Source organism: Ochlerotatus camptorhynchus, unplaced genomic scaffold (genome assembly GCF_037179485.1).
Source record: "Ochlerotatus camptorhynchus isolate MF236.1 unplaced genomic scaffold, CSIRO-AGI_Acam_v1.1 ptg000324l, whole genome shotgun sequence".
Classification (NCBI taxonomy): domain Eukaryota; kingdom Metazoa; phylum Arthropoda; class Insecta; order Diptera; family Culicidae; genus Ochlerotatus; species Ochlerotatus camptorhynchus.
The window spans coordinates 5,031,367-5,050,865 of record NW_027040812.1 but is presented as its reverse complement, the minus strand read 5'-3'; the positions used below and the strand labels follow the sequence as shown (position 1 = coordinate 5,050,865).

Below are 19,499 nucleotides of genomic sequence, written 5' to 3'. Positions count from 1 at the left end.
TCCCGGAAGCTGCTTGAAATCCGCCTTCACATAAGTTTCGTCGTCCATGACGACACAGTCGAACTTTGTGAGCAGATTCGTATACAGCTTTCGGGACCGCTGCTTTGCCGACGTGTTTTGTTTATAATCTCGGTTCACCACCTTCACCTTCTTAAACGTCGACAACTCGGCTCGTTTCTTGGTCCGCTGCACAGTAGTATGGGCCAGGGATTACCGCCGCTTCCAGGCTTCCTGGCGGTCGACAGACGCTCCCCAAACACTTTTAAAACGTTTTTCACGGTCGATTTAGCCACATCCAGCAATTTTGCCAACTTGGCGTGTGAGAACGTCAGACTCTCTTGCTGCGCGAGCAAAATTTTGACACGCTGCTCCTCTTGCTTGAACGTCATTTTGAAAACTGGAGAGCAAATGGTGAAAACTCATTATAGCAACCATTGTATATACACTTATGTTCGAAATGCAGCATTTCAGATTTTTTTAAATGCATTTTTAACAGAAATACACCAATTTGAAGTTGACCAATTTTTGCGCGTTCCAGACTTTATTGTTACAGAGAGCCGAAGGAGGAAATGGAAAATGTTACGTACCAGATTGGCTCAACTGAACAAAAATTCAGAAACGATAACAAATTAGGGTAAGATGGTGTAATTCGTGCCACGGGGTAATATGGCTAAAAGCATATGTTTATGTGTTTTTCCAAACTAATTGAAAGGATTTTCACCCAGAATTAATAGATGAGCTACTGAACTGGAAAACAGTTCATATCAGTTGGTCTTTGAAAAGTACGAGATATAATGCCATTGGCCGTCGCACCCAACTTTAATGATGTGAACAAAAATTTCAATTTTCCCATAGTAATTCTCATAGACTTCAAGGGGCCTTTCTTAATTATTGGAGCACTATCAGAACCTGATTAAGAATTAGGTACTACCTCATCATGTAGTACCACTGTGATATACATACATAGTGAAAATAAGTAACATCTTACCTTGATGTTAGAGTTCCAGCCCAGGGTCATCTCGTTCACATCCGGTGGACCTATCTGTGTGCCCCCGGGGGGGCTTTTCCCAGCGCTTGGTGCCATCTGGTAAGAGCAGTACGATATGTCACTGAAATGGAAAAGAAAAGGAAAAACAATATTAGCTTCTGTCTATAGCTTGCTAGTTTGTAAGCAAAGTTCATAATCGATTCGTGATCTTCCGAAAGCCGCACCGTGCATTGGAATCAATCACACATCGCATGTAATGAGCGGATGTTCGAAGAAAGTTGCACGACTTCCCTCCTCCACAGCGGTTTATACCGTGGAAAAGTTTCCCTAGGGAGACAAAATGTGTGCGGCCAGAGTGTAATTTGTCGATGGAAGCGATCATGATGGACAGAAATTGAAACCGACCTTTCCAAAGATCATCTGGTGGTTTGTGCGCTATGGTAAGGGTCAAATCACCACTGATCGCTGGGTAACAGTTTTATCGAATTCCGTGACAGCTCGCACACGTTACTTGATCTTTGCCAAAAGGCACAGAGAGCTAATGTTTTGCTAGGTTATAGTTGGTTGAATTCTGGTTAGTACATTTAAGTATAGTGCCAATGTGGCATAACTGATTGGTTGATGTGATCAAGCATTTTATTTGTATGGTCGATATTCGCGTAGCATAGCATATCTTGAATTCAACCAGCTCTATTTTAAATGGCTACGTTGAGTAGTATATTATCTATTAGTAATATCATTAGATTTCACAAAGATTAAAAGAAAATCACTGTAGATACACCAGTTTTATATAAAGAGTTGAATTAGTAAACAACAGTCGCAAATAGTTTCTCCCGTTTAGATGATTTTGAATGCATGCAGTGCTGAACTGTGCTTTTACTCATGGGCTGTGTTGACTGTTTTTCTTGTGTCTCGAGGAATGCGTTCAGTTTTTGCTTATAGGTTTTTCAGTTGGGAAAATTGCATTGCTTATTGAAATTCAAATGGTGCTATGAATGAAATGTGCTATGCATGAAATGTGCTATGAATGAAATGTGCTATGACTTTATTTCAATCCACTATCGACTATCCTACAGAGCAGCAATAATTTGAAGATTCACATGATTGCGGTGATTACCATGAAGGAGTTTTTTCCAACGATGTTTGAACATGTTCTGCAAATGTTAAATAGGGTCGATATTTTTCCTATAGACCACTTATTACATTGTTAACGAAAACGAAAGTGACATGATAGTTTTGCTGTATGTGTAGTAAACTCGCAAAGCCAGCCGTAGCCTTCTTAATTAGTGCATAGCTTTGACTAAATAGCTTGGTAAAAATGAGCATGTACTAATAAGGATTTATTTATTTTACTTGTATCCGTTTCTAAAACTCTGTGTCTTCTTATACTTGAAAATGGTATTGTTTCTCTAATCTTCAAAAAGTAGCTGATATTTTCATATGTATTTTTATAATACACTACTGGTCATGCTTGGCATGCACAGTTGTACACACCAACTGCTCATTTGTTAATTACTTTTCACTCAATTGTTGAAATTTGTTTTTCTTTAAAGTAATCGTTAGATTAGGATCATAGCTTAAAGAGTAGGTAAATATTAAAATTTGAATCAACACAAATGAATTTTTAAACTTAAGGTCCGAGATGTGCAGCGTGCATTTCTCACTTCATTTTTCCAACGCAAAAACAAATACAGTTTTTACTAGAATTAAAACTCTTATTTTCTTTATGTATCTATAACAAACTTAAACTATAGAATACTGCTTCAAAAAGAACTATAACTATGTATGCAAAGCATGCTACTGGTCATTACAAATAATACACCGTGCATTTTTTTGTTTCTCCATGAACATGCTGTTACTTTTCAATATGTGCAGCCAAATTTCCGGACTTATCAGTAAACATTTTGACCTGATTGGCCAAGTCTGTAAGAAGTTAAAATTTTTTTAGTAAATTGCATCTTATTTTACTGCCAATTTTCCATCGGATATTTCATGAAGTACAATGATCGAAATTAGCTAAATAAATTATCATTTGTAGTCAAAAGAATATTCTTTTAAGCTGCTCAATCCATAAACGTCGAAAAAAGTGACATTTTGTTGTCGTTTTAATAATCCAAAAAAATATGGTATAAAATATATTTTTTTTTTATTTTTGCTTCTGGTTTTCAACCAAGCCTAAAATACACTCCAAAATGGGATGTCAAATAATTTGGCTGCAAAATGATAAATCCAAGCAGCTAAACTGAAAAACTATCAATTTTTCATAGACGGTGAAGAACAAATCATATGCTTTCGTCGTGAATTGATTTTAGTAGATTTGAAGCAGTTTATAGGAATTATGTTGATTACAAATGGTAAGTTTTTTTAAGCTTATTTGGGATATTGTACGTCAAGTCATAACAGATTGAAAAATTGTAGTCAAATAAGAAGCGATTTACTTTTTTTTATATTGATTTATTTGTACAGGCTCAATCGAATAAACTTTACAGAGCCGAGTTATCATTTGCATTATACATGAATAATGTCTTAAATCTAGAGTTAAAGGAATTGAACCGATTACTCGTGGTCGTCTCGAGGTTAGTGGAGATTTACAATTTTTTGGATGGGGAAAGGGAGAAGGAGGTTTGAAATATGATTTATTATACAAATATTTAATTAATCCTAAAACATGAACTTATTTCTATTCATCTTCAAAACAAACATTAAAAAAAACTACACGCACAATACCCAAACTAAACACAAGGTTAATCAAGCTCACAATCTAAGGTTAGTATTCTTAGAGTAAACATATATGAGAGAAGCGATTTACTGAAATTGATAGATACTGAATCTTTGATATTCAATATTCTGATGAAAATTTTGGTTGTGTTTTAAATTTCAGGTAGTCCTCGTAACGTGGGTAGATCACCTTTTCGTGGTACGTAGCGGGATGTAAGATCTACCATTGATTCCTAGTCTTGACTACTTCAAACTAGGGGAACAGGATTTTTTCAGTAATCAAAGGAACACATCTTAGTCCTTGTTACTTTGTTTGCCTTGTTGATAGTAAAGACTCGGATTTGTCCACCGAGGATGATCTTAAAACAAGGTAAACATTAATTAGTTAGTCTTCATCTATGTGATTCCTAATCTTCTATTCATTGTTCCATAGTTTGAAGTGGTTAAGACTAGGGTTCTGATGCATGGTCATTTTCGACGGTGTCATTGCTTATTTTTGTTGCTAAGAAATCTGGTTTTGACTGACAAAAGGGCTCGCCTTTGGAGGGTGTTTCAACACTCCGAAGGGTATAAATAGCGGGACCTTTCAGTTAGAATCGTTTCTTTGCGATGAAGGCAAAAGTGACAACTGTATCAAAACCGAATACTTCATCATTTCTCAATATTGATGGAGTAATACGACATGCACTAAACTAAAGACACGGGGTATGCTACAATAGATCAAATTACTGGTCGCAGTGGTTTTATGTCCCGAACAGAAAAAAAAATTACAGGTGACTTTAAAGAGAAGTTAATGATTTTCTAAACAGAATTTATAAGGAATTCTTTGAGCCAATTCTGAGGATAAATTAAAGGAATACTATGCAGAAATATAAGAGAATCGAGTTCTGAAGTTAGAAAAATTAAGGAATTGGAGAAGACAATTCTGAATAATATTCAATGGAAATAGTTCAAAAGAAATTCCTAGACAATCCTTAAGAGAGTCACAAGCGAATTCTGAGCAAAAATCCATGAGAACATGAAAGAGTATTTCAAGAAAATCCTGATTAGAATTTCATACATTTATTGTCATATTTCGGAAAATTTCGGTAGATTTCCAACGCAAATTTGAGGAAGATTTCACGACCATTCTGAAGTGAATGCCATGCCAACTAATTGGGTCTTGTAGGTTTCCATCGGGTATTTCAAACTTATTTCATGTGAAAATCATAGCTGAGAATTGTAGGATCAATACGAAGAATTGGAAGAGAATTCTTAAGATAAAAATTTCGCTCTTCTCTTCAACGGATTTACTTTCATGCCAAAGGAAGATGTGACCAGTACAATGATCGAATGAGCACGAAATTTTCTCCATACAGCATTCAAAAACACAAATTACACATAATGCCCTAACTGGTTCCATTGTTTATATTGGATAGAGCAATCACTGGTACGCCTACCCTATCATGCTTTAATGCATTTGTAATTAGATCTGAAATTATGGCTCGCATTATCAAGATAGCAAATATGATGCCCCAATGATTAGTAATGGAAGTCATTAGTGCCTAGTTTCTTGATTTTCTGCTATCAATCTATCATTCAATAGGAGCAAAACAAATAAACGTTTCCAGTCTACACATATAAAAAAAAGTTAACGATGCGTGTTGAAGAAAAGTGAAAACATTAAGAGTTGAAAAACCGAAACAATGTTGGCCCATAAAAAATGCACACTTTAATGCAAACAGTGGGTTTTATGTTTGCTTTGCTGCTCCATGGATAGCAATTATTAACCAGACCTATCCGCCACTCGGCGTTGTCACTGTCGTCGTCGTCACCGTCACCGTGATCACTGTTGTTATCTGAAGAAGGAAATGGTTGAATAGTTGGTGGATGAAAGAAGGAAGGTGATTCTTCCAGTGGTGGTTAAAAAAAATAACACTTCACTTAATATGTTTCTATAATGAAGATATTTAGCGACACAACTGCCGGCGTTGCCACCGCATGATAGAGAGTTCATTGGGATTGAAGAAAAGACAAAATTCCTACATATATGAAAACAGACTGAAAATGTGTTCTTTTATGGCTAAAGAGTAAAGATGTGTGTAACGATAACAGTGTAGCTCAGTAAGTGGATCGAATTCATCTATTATTGCAAAAAGTGGGGCTACTCAGTGAGTGAGTAAAATTTCTTCACTATCCCAGGAAAAACTGCTTGAATATGAAGAAAATCGCCCAAAATTTCAAGTCCAAATCCAAGTATAGGAGTATACTAACAAACTCAATTTTCCTCATATACCAGAACAACCCCACTTTTTAAAATTTTGAGTCAAATTCGACTCAATTGTGAGCTACTCTCGTTGACCGTGTACAGGCTAATGAATCAATTTTCATTTTTATATGCTTGCACATATAACTTTCGATTGTTTTTCTCTCTGATCGGTTGTGGATGGGAAATGTGTGTTATGACAATGTTTTTATCGATTGGCATATATACAATTGTGTGAACATTGTGTGCGAGATATTCAATAAGTAGATGGTGGCTGCTGAATGCTATTGTCTTATAATAAATGTATAAGTGACTCACTTAGCCTCGATTTTTTTATGCGTTGGAAATGTTTTCATTAAAAGCCAAAGTGGTGGTGACGGAGTAGAGATGGGCTATTATTCTTGGAATCAATGTGACGAAGTATTCCCTACACAGATTTCGTTTTTGATCCAGGTTCAACTAAAAATAATCTAGCTTTCAGATGTTATGGATTTGATCGTCCATTTGTGGAAAAAACGAGCGATAGGTAATGGCAGCGGGGGCTGGTACGTTCAAGTAACTCAATAAGCTAAGCGATTTGTTTACAAATAATACGCAGCGCTCAGTGCACAGTGGTTCAGAATGCAGATTTAGGTGGAATGATATGTTTTGAGCCTGAAATTGAAACTTTAGACTAAAAGTCTCTTATACAAAGTTGTTCCTTATAGTTAGGCCCTCATTTTATTGCAATGAATTCTAGGGTGGTTCCTATTATCATTAAAATCAAAAATCTAACTTTTTTGTTTGAATGAATTAAGGTATACACTTTTCGAGAAAGATATAGCTGAGCTAATTTCAGCAACTTTGTACAAAACAACTTTTTTGTATCTCTTAAATTGGCCGATTTAGAGCTATTTTAGTGAATTGAGTTAGGGTGACTCTAAAAAAAAAACAGTTGTTTTGCTCTAGTTTTCTCTTATTTCTCAGCAAAAGTGTCTTCAAATAACTTTTAGATCTTTGGCGCAAATTTTTGTTGCATAAAGCTTATCAATATCTTTCGCCGATAAAGAGTTATTGACGTTTTTTAAAAATATGCACTTATCAAATGTTAATATCTCTGGTGGGGGCAACTAAAAAAAATTTTTTAACGGCATTTGAAAGGGTGTATGTTATTTTCAATAATATGAAAAAAAATGGAGGTATGTTATTTTTAAACTCGTATAAAATCAATTTGAATTTATTCATATTTTTACTATATTTGGGTATATCTTTTTTTATTAGAAGAGATACAGACAACAAATTGCGGTATAAAACATTCGTCTTAAGGAGTTTTTAAAGTCTCTACAAGATGACTTTCATGAGAAATTTCAAATAAAAAAGGCATTTTGATGTTTTCTAGAATGTTTCTTCATATTTTGAAGACTTTATTTGAGTGGTGATTAATTTTACTTAACCCCCGTATACACTCAGTTAAAACATACCTTTTTTATGACTTGTTAAAATTGATAAACACCTATGAAAACATTGTACATGAAATCTTTTTAAGAAACTTTGTCCAAGACAAAAAATTTCTATCTCTCAAGTGGACAAATCGAAATTGTATCGTTAAAATTTTGCACAGTTGTTGGGAACCTCAATATGCATCGGAAGAGTAGTAGGAAATATGGGGTTGTAATCCACCATACAAACTTGACCCATCCTAATGTACATAGTTGGAACAATGGTCATGAAAACAGCAAACCGTTTAAAAACATTGAGGAACTTTATTTGAAAAAAAAAATGTTAAGCATCCCCTTGGATCCCGCTAAAAATTGTATGTGAAACAGTAGGGTATAAGTTGCTGATATTAGCTGCCAATACGGCTTACCTGTAAGATACACTCTCTTAAAGATAGGTTTAACAATAATGAAAACGTACGTAAATTTTTTAAACGAAAAGATAGCATTTTGCTTCTTTCTGTAAAAATGTGTATTTTTTAGCACTTACAACTTTGTAAAACATAAAAAAAGGTAAAAATTCTAACAAAATAGGTTTTGGTAAAAAAATCTTGTTAAGGGGGTACTACCGTTTGTTATCCAACTTCATCCACTTCAGAGATAGATTTTTTGTCTTCGACAAAGTTTCTTAAAATGGCTTCAACTACAAGGTTTCCATAGATGTATATAAGACATAAAATAATTATGTTAAGCAATAATTTCCACTACTCAAATAAAGGTCTCGAAAAATGAAAAAAACATTCTAGAATTGATGTATTCTGATGATGCTACACTATTATTGTCGCAAATGTCCCACTGTTTTTGACTTAGTCCCACTCAGTGGTCAGTTTTTCAAAAGAGTGTGTTCTATTGATGAGATCATGAAGAAAGATAATCATATCGCTAATATCTAGATAGAGCCTAGCAGCCTTTGTAAACAATGACTTCTCTCGTTGATTTCTAGGAATTCATGGCACGCCTACACAAACCAACATATCCATCGGGTAGGAGAAGTCTTTCTCTACTCGATGGTGATGTTCCAAGAAGAGCCATGGCATCCGAGAAATCATCGAGAGAAGTCATTGTTTACAAAAGCTGCTAGGCCTTAATTACAGCTCGATCTAGATATAATGCAACTGTTGTAGTTATTAGTAGGGTGATTCAAAGTATCTATTTTGCTCCACCAAGCTCAATCGATTCCAAATTAGGTTCTGATAAATCTCTCAAAATTTTAATTTAAACTCAAACTGCACAGGCCCTTTAAAGTTTGTATGGAATTTCCTGTGGAAAAAGTGAAATTTTTGTTTTCAACATTCTAGACCGTTATTACGTAGAAATCTATGGAGATGTTCTTATGGAAAATTTAATCAGCTACAACTTTGCCACCTCTTTATGATTAGACTTCAAGGTTATTAGTTATTTATTGATTTCAAAGCCGATAAATTTCTTGTATCATTAATCGACTGCTTCCACTGCATCTTGCATTTATCACATAGTAGCCTGGATGTTTGGCCTATCATTTGTGCCAAAAATATATTTTCAGCACATGCCGTAGTTTCCCTGAAACTTCGCATAATTCTAGATAGAGCTGGAATTAGGGCGTAACAGCTTTTGTAAACAATGACTTCTATCGATGATTTCTAGGAATTCAAGGCACGTCCACGCAGACCAACCTAGCCATCGGATAGGGGAAGTCTTTCCCTACCCGATGAGGATGTTGGTTTGCGTGGGTGAGCCTTGAATTTCTAGAAATCACCCAGAGAAGTCGTTGTTTACAAAAGCTGTTAGGCCCTAATTCCAGCTCTATCTAGAATTGTTCACTAAGGGCAATGAACCAAGTTTGTGGTTGAATAAGGCCGTTTTGACTCACGTCTAACTTTTCGAAATGGCGTATTCAATGTGTTTCAATAAATCATAGCACGAAAACGGCTCATCTAATCGAAATGACGTCCGACACAAACTTGTAGGAAACTGGATTTCCTTTTCAGAAAGAAATATAAGAAGTTTAAAGTTATGCATGTCAAACATTTTAAGTTTTCTGAAATGAACACAATGGACGCTTCAAAATTTACAAAAATCGTAGATTATGAACTTATTGTTATATTTTAGATCTTTTATTTTCTCGTAATTTTTGTGATGTTTGTGTAGGTAACGATTTTGTGGACTAAAACATATTAAGCATCAAATCGACGTATCTGATTTTGTAAACAATCACTTCAATCGATAATTTGTGGCAACTCCAAGGTCACTCACAGAAACTACCAACACCAGCTTATAGGGGGAAGATTCCCCTACCTGATGATGGTGTTTATTTGCGTAGGTGAGTTAGCAGTTAAGACAAATCGTAGATTGAAGAGATAATTTAAATAGTTACGCTTAAATATGTTTTCAGCATAGAAAACAATGAAAATTATTTGTGGAAAAATAGTTCAACATGAGTACTAATAGTTGATGTTCTACGATTTTGGAAAATTTTAAAATATCCATTTAGTCTATTTGCTAAAAGTTGGCATTTTTGGAATGCTTTCAAATGAACGTATTTTTTAAAATGTTTAAAATGTTTAAAATGTAATTTTTTGTTACTGAAGTTTTTAACAGTTCTTTATTTTATTTTCGATTTTGTATTGAGTGTGTATTATTTTCTGAAATGGCAAACCAGTTTCCTACAACTGTGTCTCAGACGTGATTTCGATTAGATGAGACGTTTTCGTGCTATGATTTATTGAAAATTATCGAATACGCCTTTCTGAATTTTCTTTGTTTTATCTAGATCTTTTATTTGGTAGGCTCAATTGGGTTAGCTTTGCGGAGCTGATAGTTCATTGTTCATTGTTTGTAACAAAAATATTAAAACATTATACGTGTGTCAAAAAGAAACAAACTCTGGCACAAACATGGTGCATTACCCTTAGTAAGAGGGAAAACTAAAATCAATTTGTCAGTTGGCATGGAACTACTCTATTTTGGAGCGGCTGTCGCCTCTGACGAACACACTTTCATAAAGCTCTCATACGTAAATTTGGGCATTTTACAGTGAATTCACGACTATCTGCTTTTGGAAACAAAGATTCAAACGTCAATTTGACGAAACTATAAGCAGGCCCATGCAAACTAACATCACCATCAGGTAGCATAAAGTTTTCCGGTGGTGGTGTAACTTTGCGTGGATAAGCTATGAGTTTTACGAACTTGACGTTTGAATCGGATATATTTGATCATTGGATAGATATAATTTGGGACTTCACGTAGGTAAAAGAACGTAAGAATTCCATAAGAAACACTTATGATCTTTAGCCACAAGAAATCAGTATGAATTTCATTGATTTGCCTTATGAAACATAATGTTGGGGAAAAAAAAAATAAATCGGAGCAGACTGGAACCGAACTATGGACGTTCAGATAACGTGGCTCGTGTGTTGACCACTCGTCTTGCAACGCTTGGGAAAATGAAAGGCTATAAGAGCTACCTCATGTTACCCAAAAATCATTCATAAGTCACGCTTATGAAATTCATATGTGTTGTTCATAAGTTGAGCCTTATTAAATTCTTAAGTCTAATTGCCTCAGTGTTCAGATAGCCTACACTGAGGCAAATAGACTTAAGAATTTCATAAGGCTCGACTTATGAACGACACATATGAATTTCATAAGCGCGACTTATGAAAGATTTTCGTCTAACATAAGGTAGCTCCTATACGCCTTTAGCCTTTTCATTTACTCAAGCGTTGACAGACGAGTGATCTAGACACAGGACCCGTAGTCTCAACGTCCATGATTCGGTTCCAGTCTGCTCCGTTTGATTATTTTTTTGTCGACATCATTTTTCATAAGGCAAATCTTTGAAATTCATATCAATTTCTCGTGGCTAAAATTCATAAGTGGTTATTATGGAATTCTTACGGTGATAGTAAAGGCATGGTGTTACCAATATCAATCAGCACAAATTGTTTGTTGGGTTGCTACTTCCCAGATTTGTTCATCCATCAAGATGTTAATTTTTGACTTTGATCTTTAAAAGTTATATAAATGTGTATCTTACTTTTATAAAACCCGAAAAGATTCCAACTTGACTTTACAATGATTGACGCTTTCTTCATTATTTCTTTACATGAATTCAACTGAAAACGTGTAGGTGGTCATAAAGGAGTTTAAATGATAATTCAGATGACGCTTCTAGCACTTTTCAAAACATCTTTATGATGAACCGAAAGCATATGTTTTGAAACATGATTATCCTGTCATTGACGGGAACATCATAGATAGTAAGCCTAAGTTAATCAACTTTCGGAATTAGTCTAGTTAGGAAGCTACAAATGTATCACGCCAAGGACCATTGTTCGAATCCCATGCTTCTTCAACCTTCAACATTTATTCGTTAATATGATGTTTTCCAAAACTTGCTATAAGACCATAATATACTTTTACAAGCTCCTTCTTTCGGTTGGTTTTCTGCCATGTGTGAGAACTTGATGGATAGTAAAAAATTGTTTACCAACAAGCGGAGTTGGTCTACTAGAGAAGTTACAACCTAGCACGTCGTTTACCTGATTTCGAATCCCATGCTCGGTTTGTGTTTGGAAAATTATTTTTTGGCATTTAATTTGATTGGTTATTGCGATGCTTCTTTAAAAATGTTATATGACCAATGTTTTGTTTTACAACGCTTCGAAACTTGCGCTTTTTCAGTCGTAAAAAAGTATGAAATGGAGTATTTTCAAATCTAATTGAATACTCAAAGCAGTATTTTAAACACTCTTATGACAAATTGTGTTGCTTGGGAAGCTTTGATGAGTAAATACGCAAAAGGCTAACCCATTTTTCTACAGACACTGCACGCAACCGGGAGATGTAAGATTTGCTTACAATAATGAAGGATTCATCATCGCAGGATGTTAGTGGAGACCGCATGAACGGAGGATGAGATATACCGAGCTGCGGTCCAATGCATGAAAATGGAGACCGTAAAATGTGGAGTGTATTAGTGAAGAATAAATAGAATAATGTTACCGAGCGGACTCAAACCACGAACGTTGCGATTATCAGAGCTGCGTTTTATCCACTGCTCTTTCCATTGCAAATAAGGCATTTCAATTCATTAGTTTTACGGCTTCAAAACAAGGAAAACTTCAACGCAATAACTATACTCGATTATTCAAACAAGCTTTTAAAATGAGGGCTGTTAAAACTTCGGTAAAAAATTATCGAAGTCTGTAATAATTTATAAGTGTGTATGCATTTTATGCTCAACGGGAATTAGTGAGAATCATGGCAAGTGTGTGCGTCGTTCTACAATGTTATAAAAAATGTTGCTTGCACCGTGGACCCCCGGTAATCTTGCCGCTTTTAATCTGAACACCTTTTAATTTGAGCCCAGCTAATCTACACACCGTGCAAACCAAAAATTGTTCAGACGTCATTAAATGGAGAAAGTGAGATGGAACGATCCGAAACGGAACGCAGAATAAAAAAAACAGCAAATAAGGTTACCAGGAACTCGCCTTTCTGATGATCATAGAGTTACTAGAAGTTCAAATTAAAAATGAACCCCGTTAAAATGCACAAAGTGTCGTCAAGATTAACGGGGGCCCACGTTGTAGTCCGTAGACCGAAAACAAAATAAAAGAGGTAAAAACGTCTGCAAAGTGAACTTATATCATTCGCTGCGGAGGATGATAGGAAATGCAACTAACATTTAATGTAATACATTTTTGGTCAATGCGTGAAAATGAAACGAGACATGTTTAAGTTCTATCTGTGTAACAACGAAAGGGTGGTTTTATTTTGGCTGCAATTTTTATACTGTTTGTTTGGCTGCATATGTCAAGCATTGGCCAGTTTATTTACAGTGTCTATATATTTTTCATATTCCAAGATCCATATCAGTAGATGTGACCCGAGTCTTTTAAAGGCATAAAACACAACAAAGACTAAAATATGCTCTTTCCATGATTACTGTATAGATCTTTCACTCTAGTTTGATGTAGTTAGGACAAGAGTTATATGGTAGATATTACACCGTAACGCACCATGAAAAGGTGATCTACCCGCGTTATGAAACAAGAACCTACTCAGATTGATGAGAATACTCTATTCCGCACTTGATTTGAATGAGCGGCGAATTTACCAAAAAAAAATAACGCTAACGTTAACGATTAACAACCCTATTTGCACAATGAGAGTACCTAAATGTGCTATGGCTGTTTTTCAGTCGACTATTAATGATAATGTTGTGATTTGAGACTTGAAAAATTACAACTATAGCTTTAATTTTCAACAAAAATATCCATAATCCATTTTCATTAAGTCGTTACTCATTGAATACAAGAAGGCAATGCACAAACGTGTCATAACGGTCATGTTCTGTTTCTATTTATTTTTCTGATCAACAGATCTGATCATAAAACTAAAGCTGTTGCGCTTCAGTACCAAAACACCAATCGAAGGAAATGGCCATTGACAATAAATTTCATAAGCACATAAACTAAACAAATTACACATAATCGATCGATACACCATACCCCAGTGGTGAGCGTGTGCAGTAGCTTGCTCGCCACCGTACTTGGGCTTTACCAACTCAGTAGAAGGTACCGATAGATTCAATGGCGATTAAATTCATGACTTCAAATTATACGTGAACGCGCGCGCGCTCCTTTACCTGGATACCTGGAAGGGGTCGGTCGATAATGCGCATACATAATCCAGCCTGGCGATGAATCGAATTTATGATCATGTTCATGCTTGAATGTTTATTCTTTCCGTTTTATACTTTCTACATGCATTGCATGCATTGCCCGTGCGATCGCGGCGTGATTTTCTTTATTATTGTTGGTCTTTTATTACTTTCCGGAGCGTCACATCGATTCCATGAGGAAAGAAGCTCGTGCTACTTGGCTCAACTAGTGAAGAAGGGCCCTCCTTTTCTACTGAATAGGATGGATAGGGAGGTCAAGCTTGGTGGTACCTAATCGAAAACCGTTATTGATGGATGAAAACAGAGAATGTCCAATTGAAAAGTACTAGAAAGAAGTGGTTGTTATATTTGAGGTGGCAAGCTTTTACTGTTTCATCTAAAGTGGTTTATCAAGTTTAATCAATAGTTTAGCTCTTGAAGTTTTAGCGCAGTAGCTCTAATCCTGTAATAGGCATTAACTCAATATTTCGAATTTCTTTAGTGGAATTCCATTACCTCACTTAGGGCTTACTCTGCATTGCATAAGACCAACCAACAATTCTCACCTTAGACATACCGCAGTCGGTGCGCGATGGTCGTGTAACCCAAACCAGACATAAACAAAACCAACCACAGGTAAGCATCGATGCCTCTAACAAGGCAGGAATTTCGTGTGAGCCTTGCTATGCTGCAATTAAACCTCATTACACTTTACTCGCGGTGTGGTGTAATTTCATATCGGATATGCCTGAACGCGTGTTGCTACGTAAATAGAGGTACACTTTAAATTGATACCCTTCGCTTATGTTGCACTTTTTTTTTGCGAAGTGCTACTGCACTTGTTTTGTTGGTTGCGGTTTCACTTTTAATACACCCGCAATGCTCGGGCCGCTGCCGATGACGAATGGTGGTGGTGTGGCTCGTGTATGTGAGAAGGAAATCCAATTCTCGCCCCAGCTACCGGATTGAAATGGCTTCAATCGTCAACTCGGTCATCTCGTAATCGGATAATTGGCTTGCATCTTTTGTGGGATCATGAGTGATTTTGTGTGCATTTTCTAATGATGGATATCATATTGTGCAATACGTGTCACAGTAGCTAATTGATGATTGGTGGTATGCGGTTTCGCTTATGCAAGGTGATACTGTTGACAACACTAATACCATATAATTAAATAAATTTTTATGGCATAATTTAGCAATTGCTAGGATATGTTGTAAATATATTGTTATTATTACCTTTTGTAAGATAAATCTTTCATAAGATGAATTCTGAGCCTCATCTTAAACAATAGAGTTTATGATAAATTAATAGTTTACTTATTGTATTTTTCATCCGGGCTGGTAGCCTCAATCTTGAAACTTCCAGTACCGTTCACCAAACTCATTTGCAGGAAGCTATTTGGCCTCATTTGTAGGAAGCAATCAAACAGGATGCTGAATCAAAACCAGGTGAACTAAAACCCATTCATGAAAATGGTGCACATGAGTTTAATCTAGACTCAAAGGAAGCCTATTGATGGACAATAGAATGTATGTCAAAATGGATTTAAAAAATGGTTGCTAAGCAAACGAAACATTAAATCGATTAAATGTTCCTTAAACCTTTGAAACATGCGCAAAAACTGCGTTGTTACTGAGATTTACTTTAAAGCGTCTATAATGAGCCTCTTTTACAATAATCTAAGACTAACGGATTTTTATCTAGACTTGAAGGATGCCTACTGATGGATGATGAAACAAACATACATGGTTGAATATATTACATCATCTGCATATGTTTCATACAATAAATATAATGGCAGTTTTTGTAATGGACAGCAGCGTACAACCAAGTTTTTCAAGCACGCATATTTTTGTAAAAATCCGTCATGAGATGATATTCTAGACGCAATGCATTTGGGTAATCAAACGATGTTCGAAAAATAAGCTTGCATAAAAATTACAAAGTTATTTAATAATCCTTCTGGCGACCACATCAGAGAAACATTGCAAATTATAAATTCTAAATTCTATTCAATAGTACATGCAAATCTGTAATAGAAGCTTACATTCCCCAGTTAGGTGTATTTCTGGCCTGAAACCAGAAAAGTGGGGATGTCAATAAATTCAGGCAAGTGGGGATGTAAAAAAATCAAGTTTATTTTTATGCATATTACTAAACTACTTAAACATAAAAGTTATAAAATAATTTCCATTTCATGCTTCAATTAAAATGTAGGTTTGTGAATTTATTTTAAATAGATTTTAAAAATCCGGGCATCACCATAATTCATTCATATTTTAAAATATTATTTAAATTTTTATGAAAATGCAATACTTTGAGTTTCATGCAGATTAGTAAAACGAGTTACATTTATTGATAATAATTGAGAATGTTTTATACATAAGAAAAACAGCAAATTCCTCAAACAAGCGGAGTATGAGACCGCTCTTTCAACATCAGAAACCATTTACAGTCAACTCTCCATAACTCGATCCTTTTCCAACGAGTAATAATATTATCGACTTGTAGATAAAAAAAAAATATTTTTTTGTTCATCCATATTTTGAATTAGCATATAGTAAGGTGGGGCAAAAGTTCATTTTAAGACTTTTGACGCCCGTGCAAAATAAAAGTCATTGTTTTGGCCCTTGTCTGGAAGGTCTTTTAGAGGCACAAAATCCCCACAAAAATCCCAAAAAATTGGTGGTATTTGTACTAACTTTTAGGGTGTACAACAAGAAAAATTCAATAGTGATGGGATATCTTTATTGCAGGGCATGATTGCCTTTTTCTTGAAGATGAGTTTAGTAGTATCATATTTTTGATATGTCACTAGGAAGCTGGAATGGCCTATAGTGGACTCGACTCGTGTCCCAAATCCATGTTATCCTTCACAAATGTCTAAAACGCATTAAATGACTCTAAGGCTGTGTTACATTTGGTGAATTTTTATTTAAATTTGACAGATGGAAAATTTTCAAATAAACCTGTTATTCCAGCAGACTTATTTCTGACGGACAAGGAATCAATTTTGACAGACGCTTTCTCGAAAATCGACCGATCAACAACAGAGGGATTTTCGAACATCTTAATTTATTTTAGAAGTGTAAAATCTAAGTGAAAAATGGAACACAGCCTAAATACTTCACAAGCAATTTACTGAAAAATAATGTGATAAAATTCTCGAAAAAATTGCGAACCTAATGCATTTATTGTGGAAAAAAACGATTTTTGACTGATTGTTCGCCAAGTTCTGACAATATCTGGGAATAAATATGTGGTTTCTGTGTGCCCTTCACAGTATCATGGGGTATTTAAAGCTTTGTAGAGGCAAAACATCTCAAAAACTGTTATTAAGCTTGCGAAATTTTGCCCCATTGTTGCAACGAACTTTTGCCTCACCGGTGTTTTGAACACTCTTCCGAAAAAATCGTTTAAGCTACGAATGGACTGAAAACACATCAAAGTTTTGTAACAGAAAGTTGTAAACCTTGAATGAGGCATTCTGTGTATGGATAAAGTTTAATTTCAAATGCTTGGAGTTTTGAGATATTTTAATTTTTTCAACTTAGGTCGATCTTTTGCCCCACCTTACATTATAGAATCATTCCATCTACTGTTAAATCTTACCGTATATACACATATGAATATGAATACACATATAAAGATTAATGAATTCATTTACCAACAATCTTAGTAGTTGATTCAGAATTGTTACTGACGGGCCAGAAGGGCTAGACTAAAGGTTCCCCTGACCTCTGGTCTAGCCACGGAGGTCGTCTTCGGTGGGCTACATCCGACTCTTTTTACCGACGTCCCTCAGGAATTGACCTGCATAACAATGTTGCGCCAACTTACTCGATCCCTGGCTGCTTGTCTCCAATTTATCGAGCGTCTCGCACTTCCTAGATCTTGCTTCACTTGGTTCAACCACATAGCACGCTGCGCTCCTCTGCGTCTTGTTCCAGCCGGATTTGAGGTAAACACCATTTTTGCGGGATTATTATCCGGCATTCTTACACGGAAACAAATCCGATTCCATTTTCATGAATAAAACATCATGAAATGAAAAAACTTTCCATCCCATGAAATCGTAACAATGATTCATGATTTTGTCATGGAAATTCATGATTTCATAATGCAGTGGAATCAAGACCTCTACAAGCGTTACACGTACTTAGCAAACGGTGCTCATAAACCGCACTACACAGGTATCTCTTATACGCCTTTTGTCTTCCATTTTATACAAGTACTGATAGTCTAGTGGTCAAAGTTATGGTTTTTGGATCGAATCCACTCTGATGCTTTATTTTATTCTTTTTACATGTCTTGGTTAAAAGTTAAACCCATGAATTTAGCTCATGATTTCAACTCGGATGATTCTTGATTTTGGGAATGTTTACTGCATTACGCAAAAGTTGCTCATGATATCATGAATATTAGTAATGGTGTATTTTCATAACATAAAAAAACGCTGTGTTCATAAAATCATGAGTCATTTTTCTCATTGCGGAGATCGGATTTTTTACCGTGTACAACGTGTCCCGCCTATTGTACCGTTCCAGCTTTAGGGACCTTCTGGATAATGGGATTACCATAGAGTTGCACCAGTTCGTGGTTCATTATTCTCCTCCAAACACCGTTTTCATATACCCCGCCAAATATGGTCCTAGGCACGCTTCGTTCGAAAACTCCCAGTGCTTGCAGGTCCTCCTCGAGTCCATGTCTCATGCCCGTAGAGTACTACCGGTCTTATCATCGTCTTGTATATGGTTCACTTAGTGTGGAGATGAAGTTTACCCGGCCTTAGGATCTTGTGAAGTCCTTAGTAGGCACGACTTCCGGCAATGATGCGTTTCCGAATTTCTCTACTGCAGTTGTTATTTGGCGTCACCATTGATCCGAGGTACACAAATTCATATACCAACTCGAACTCATCTCCGTCTATTGTCACACTTCTGCCTATGCGAGCCCTATCGCGCTTGGTTCCTCCAGCTAACAGATACTTTGTCTTCGACGTATTCACCTTCAATCCAAACTTTTCTGCTTCACGTTTGAGCCTGGTGTACTGATCTGCCACCGCCTGAAGCGTTCATCCGACAATGTCTACGTCGTCAACGAAGCAGATGAACTGGCTGGACTTATTGAAGATCATGCCCCGCATGTTAAACAGGAGACAGGAAAGGCCATCGCCTTGTCAAAGTCTTTTGCGTGTTTCAAACGGATCGGATAGCGCACCCGAAATCTTCACGTAGCACTGTACACCATCCATCGTAGCCTTAATCAGTCTCGTCAGTTTCCCGGGAAAACCGTTGTCGTCTAAAATATCACATAGCCGTTCACGGTCAATAGTATCGTAAGCGGCTTTAAAAACGATGAATTTGTGGTGTTTAGGAACTTGATGATAGACGGCGGAAGATAATCTGAGGAAGCTCTTT

General features: G+C 36.0%; 1 protein-coding gene across 3 annotated transcripts in view; it reads right to left on the bottom strand.

Moving 5' to 3' along the window:
• Positions 1-19,499, bottom strand: part of mwh (multiple wing hairs) — a 357,850-nt gene that overhangs the window by 22,486 nt on the left and 315,865 nt on the right. For all 3 annotated transcript variants that reach the window (XM_065229917.1, XM_065229919.1, XM_065229918.1), the window contains one exon: positions 989-1,109. In XM_065229917.1, the coding sequence (XP_065085989.1) occupies positions 989-1,109 (121 nt within the window). The remainder of the gene's footprint in view (positions 1-988; positions 1,110-19,499) is intronic.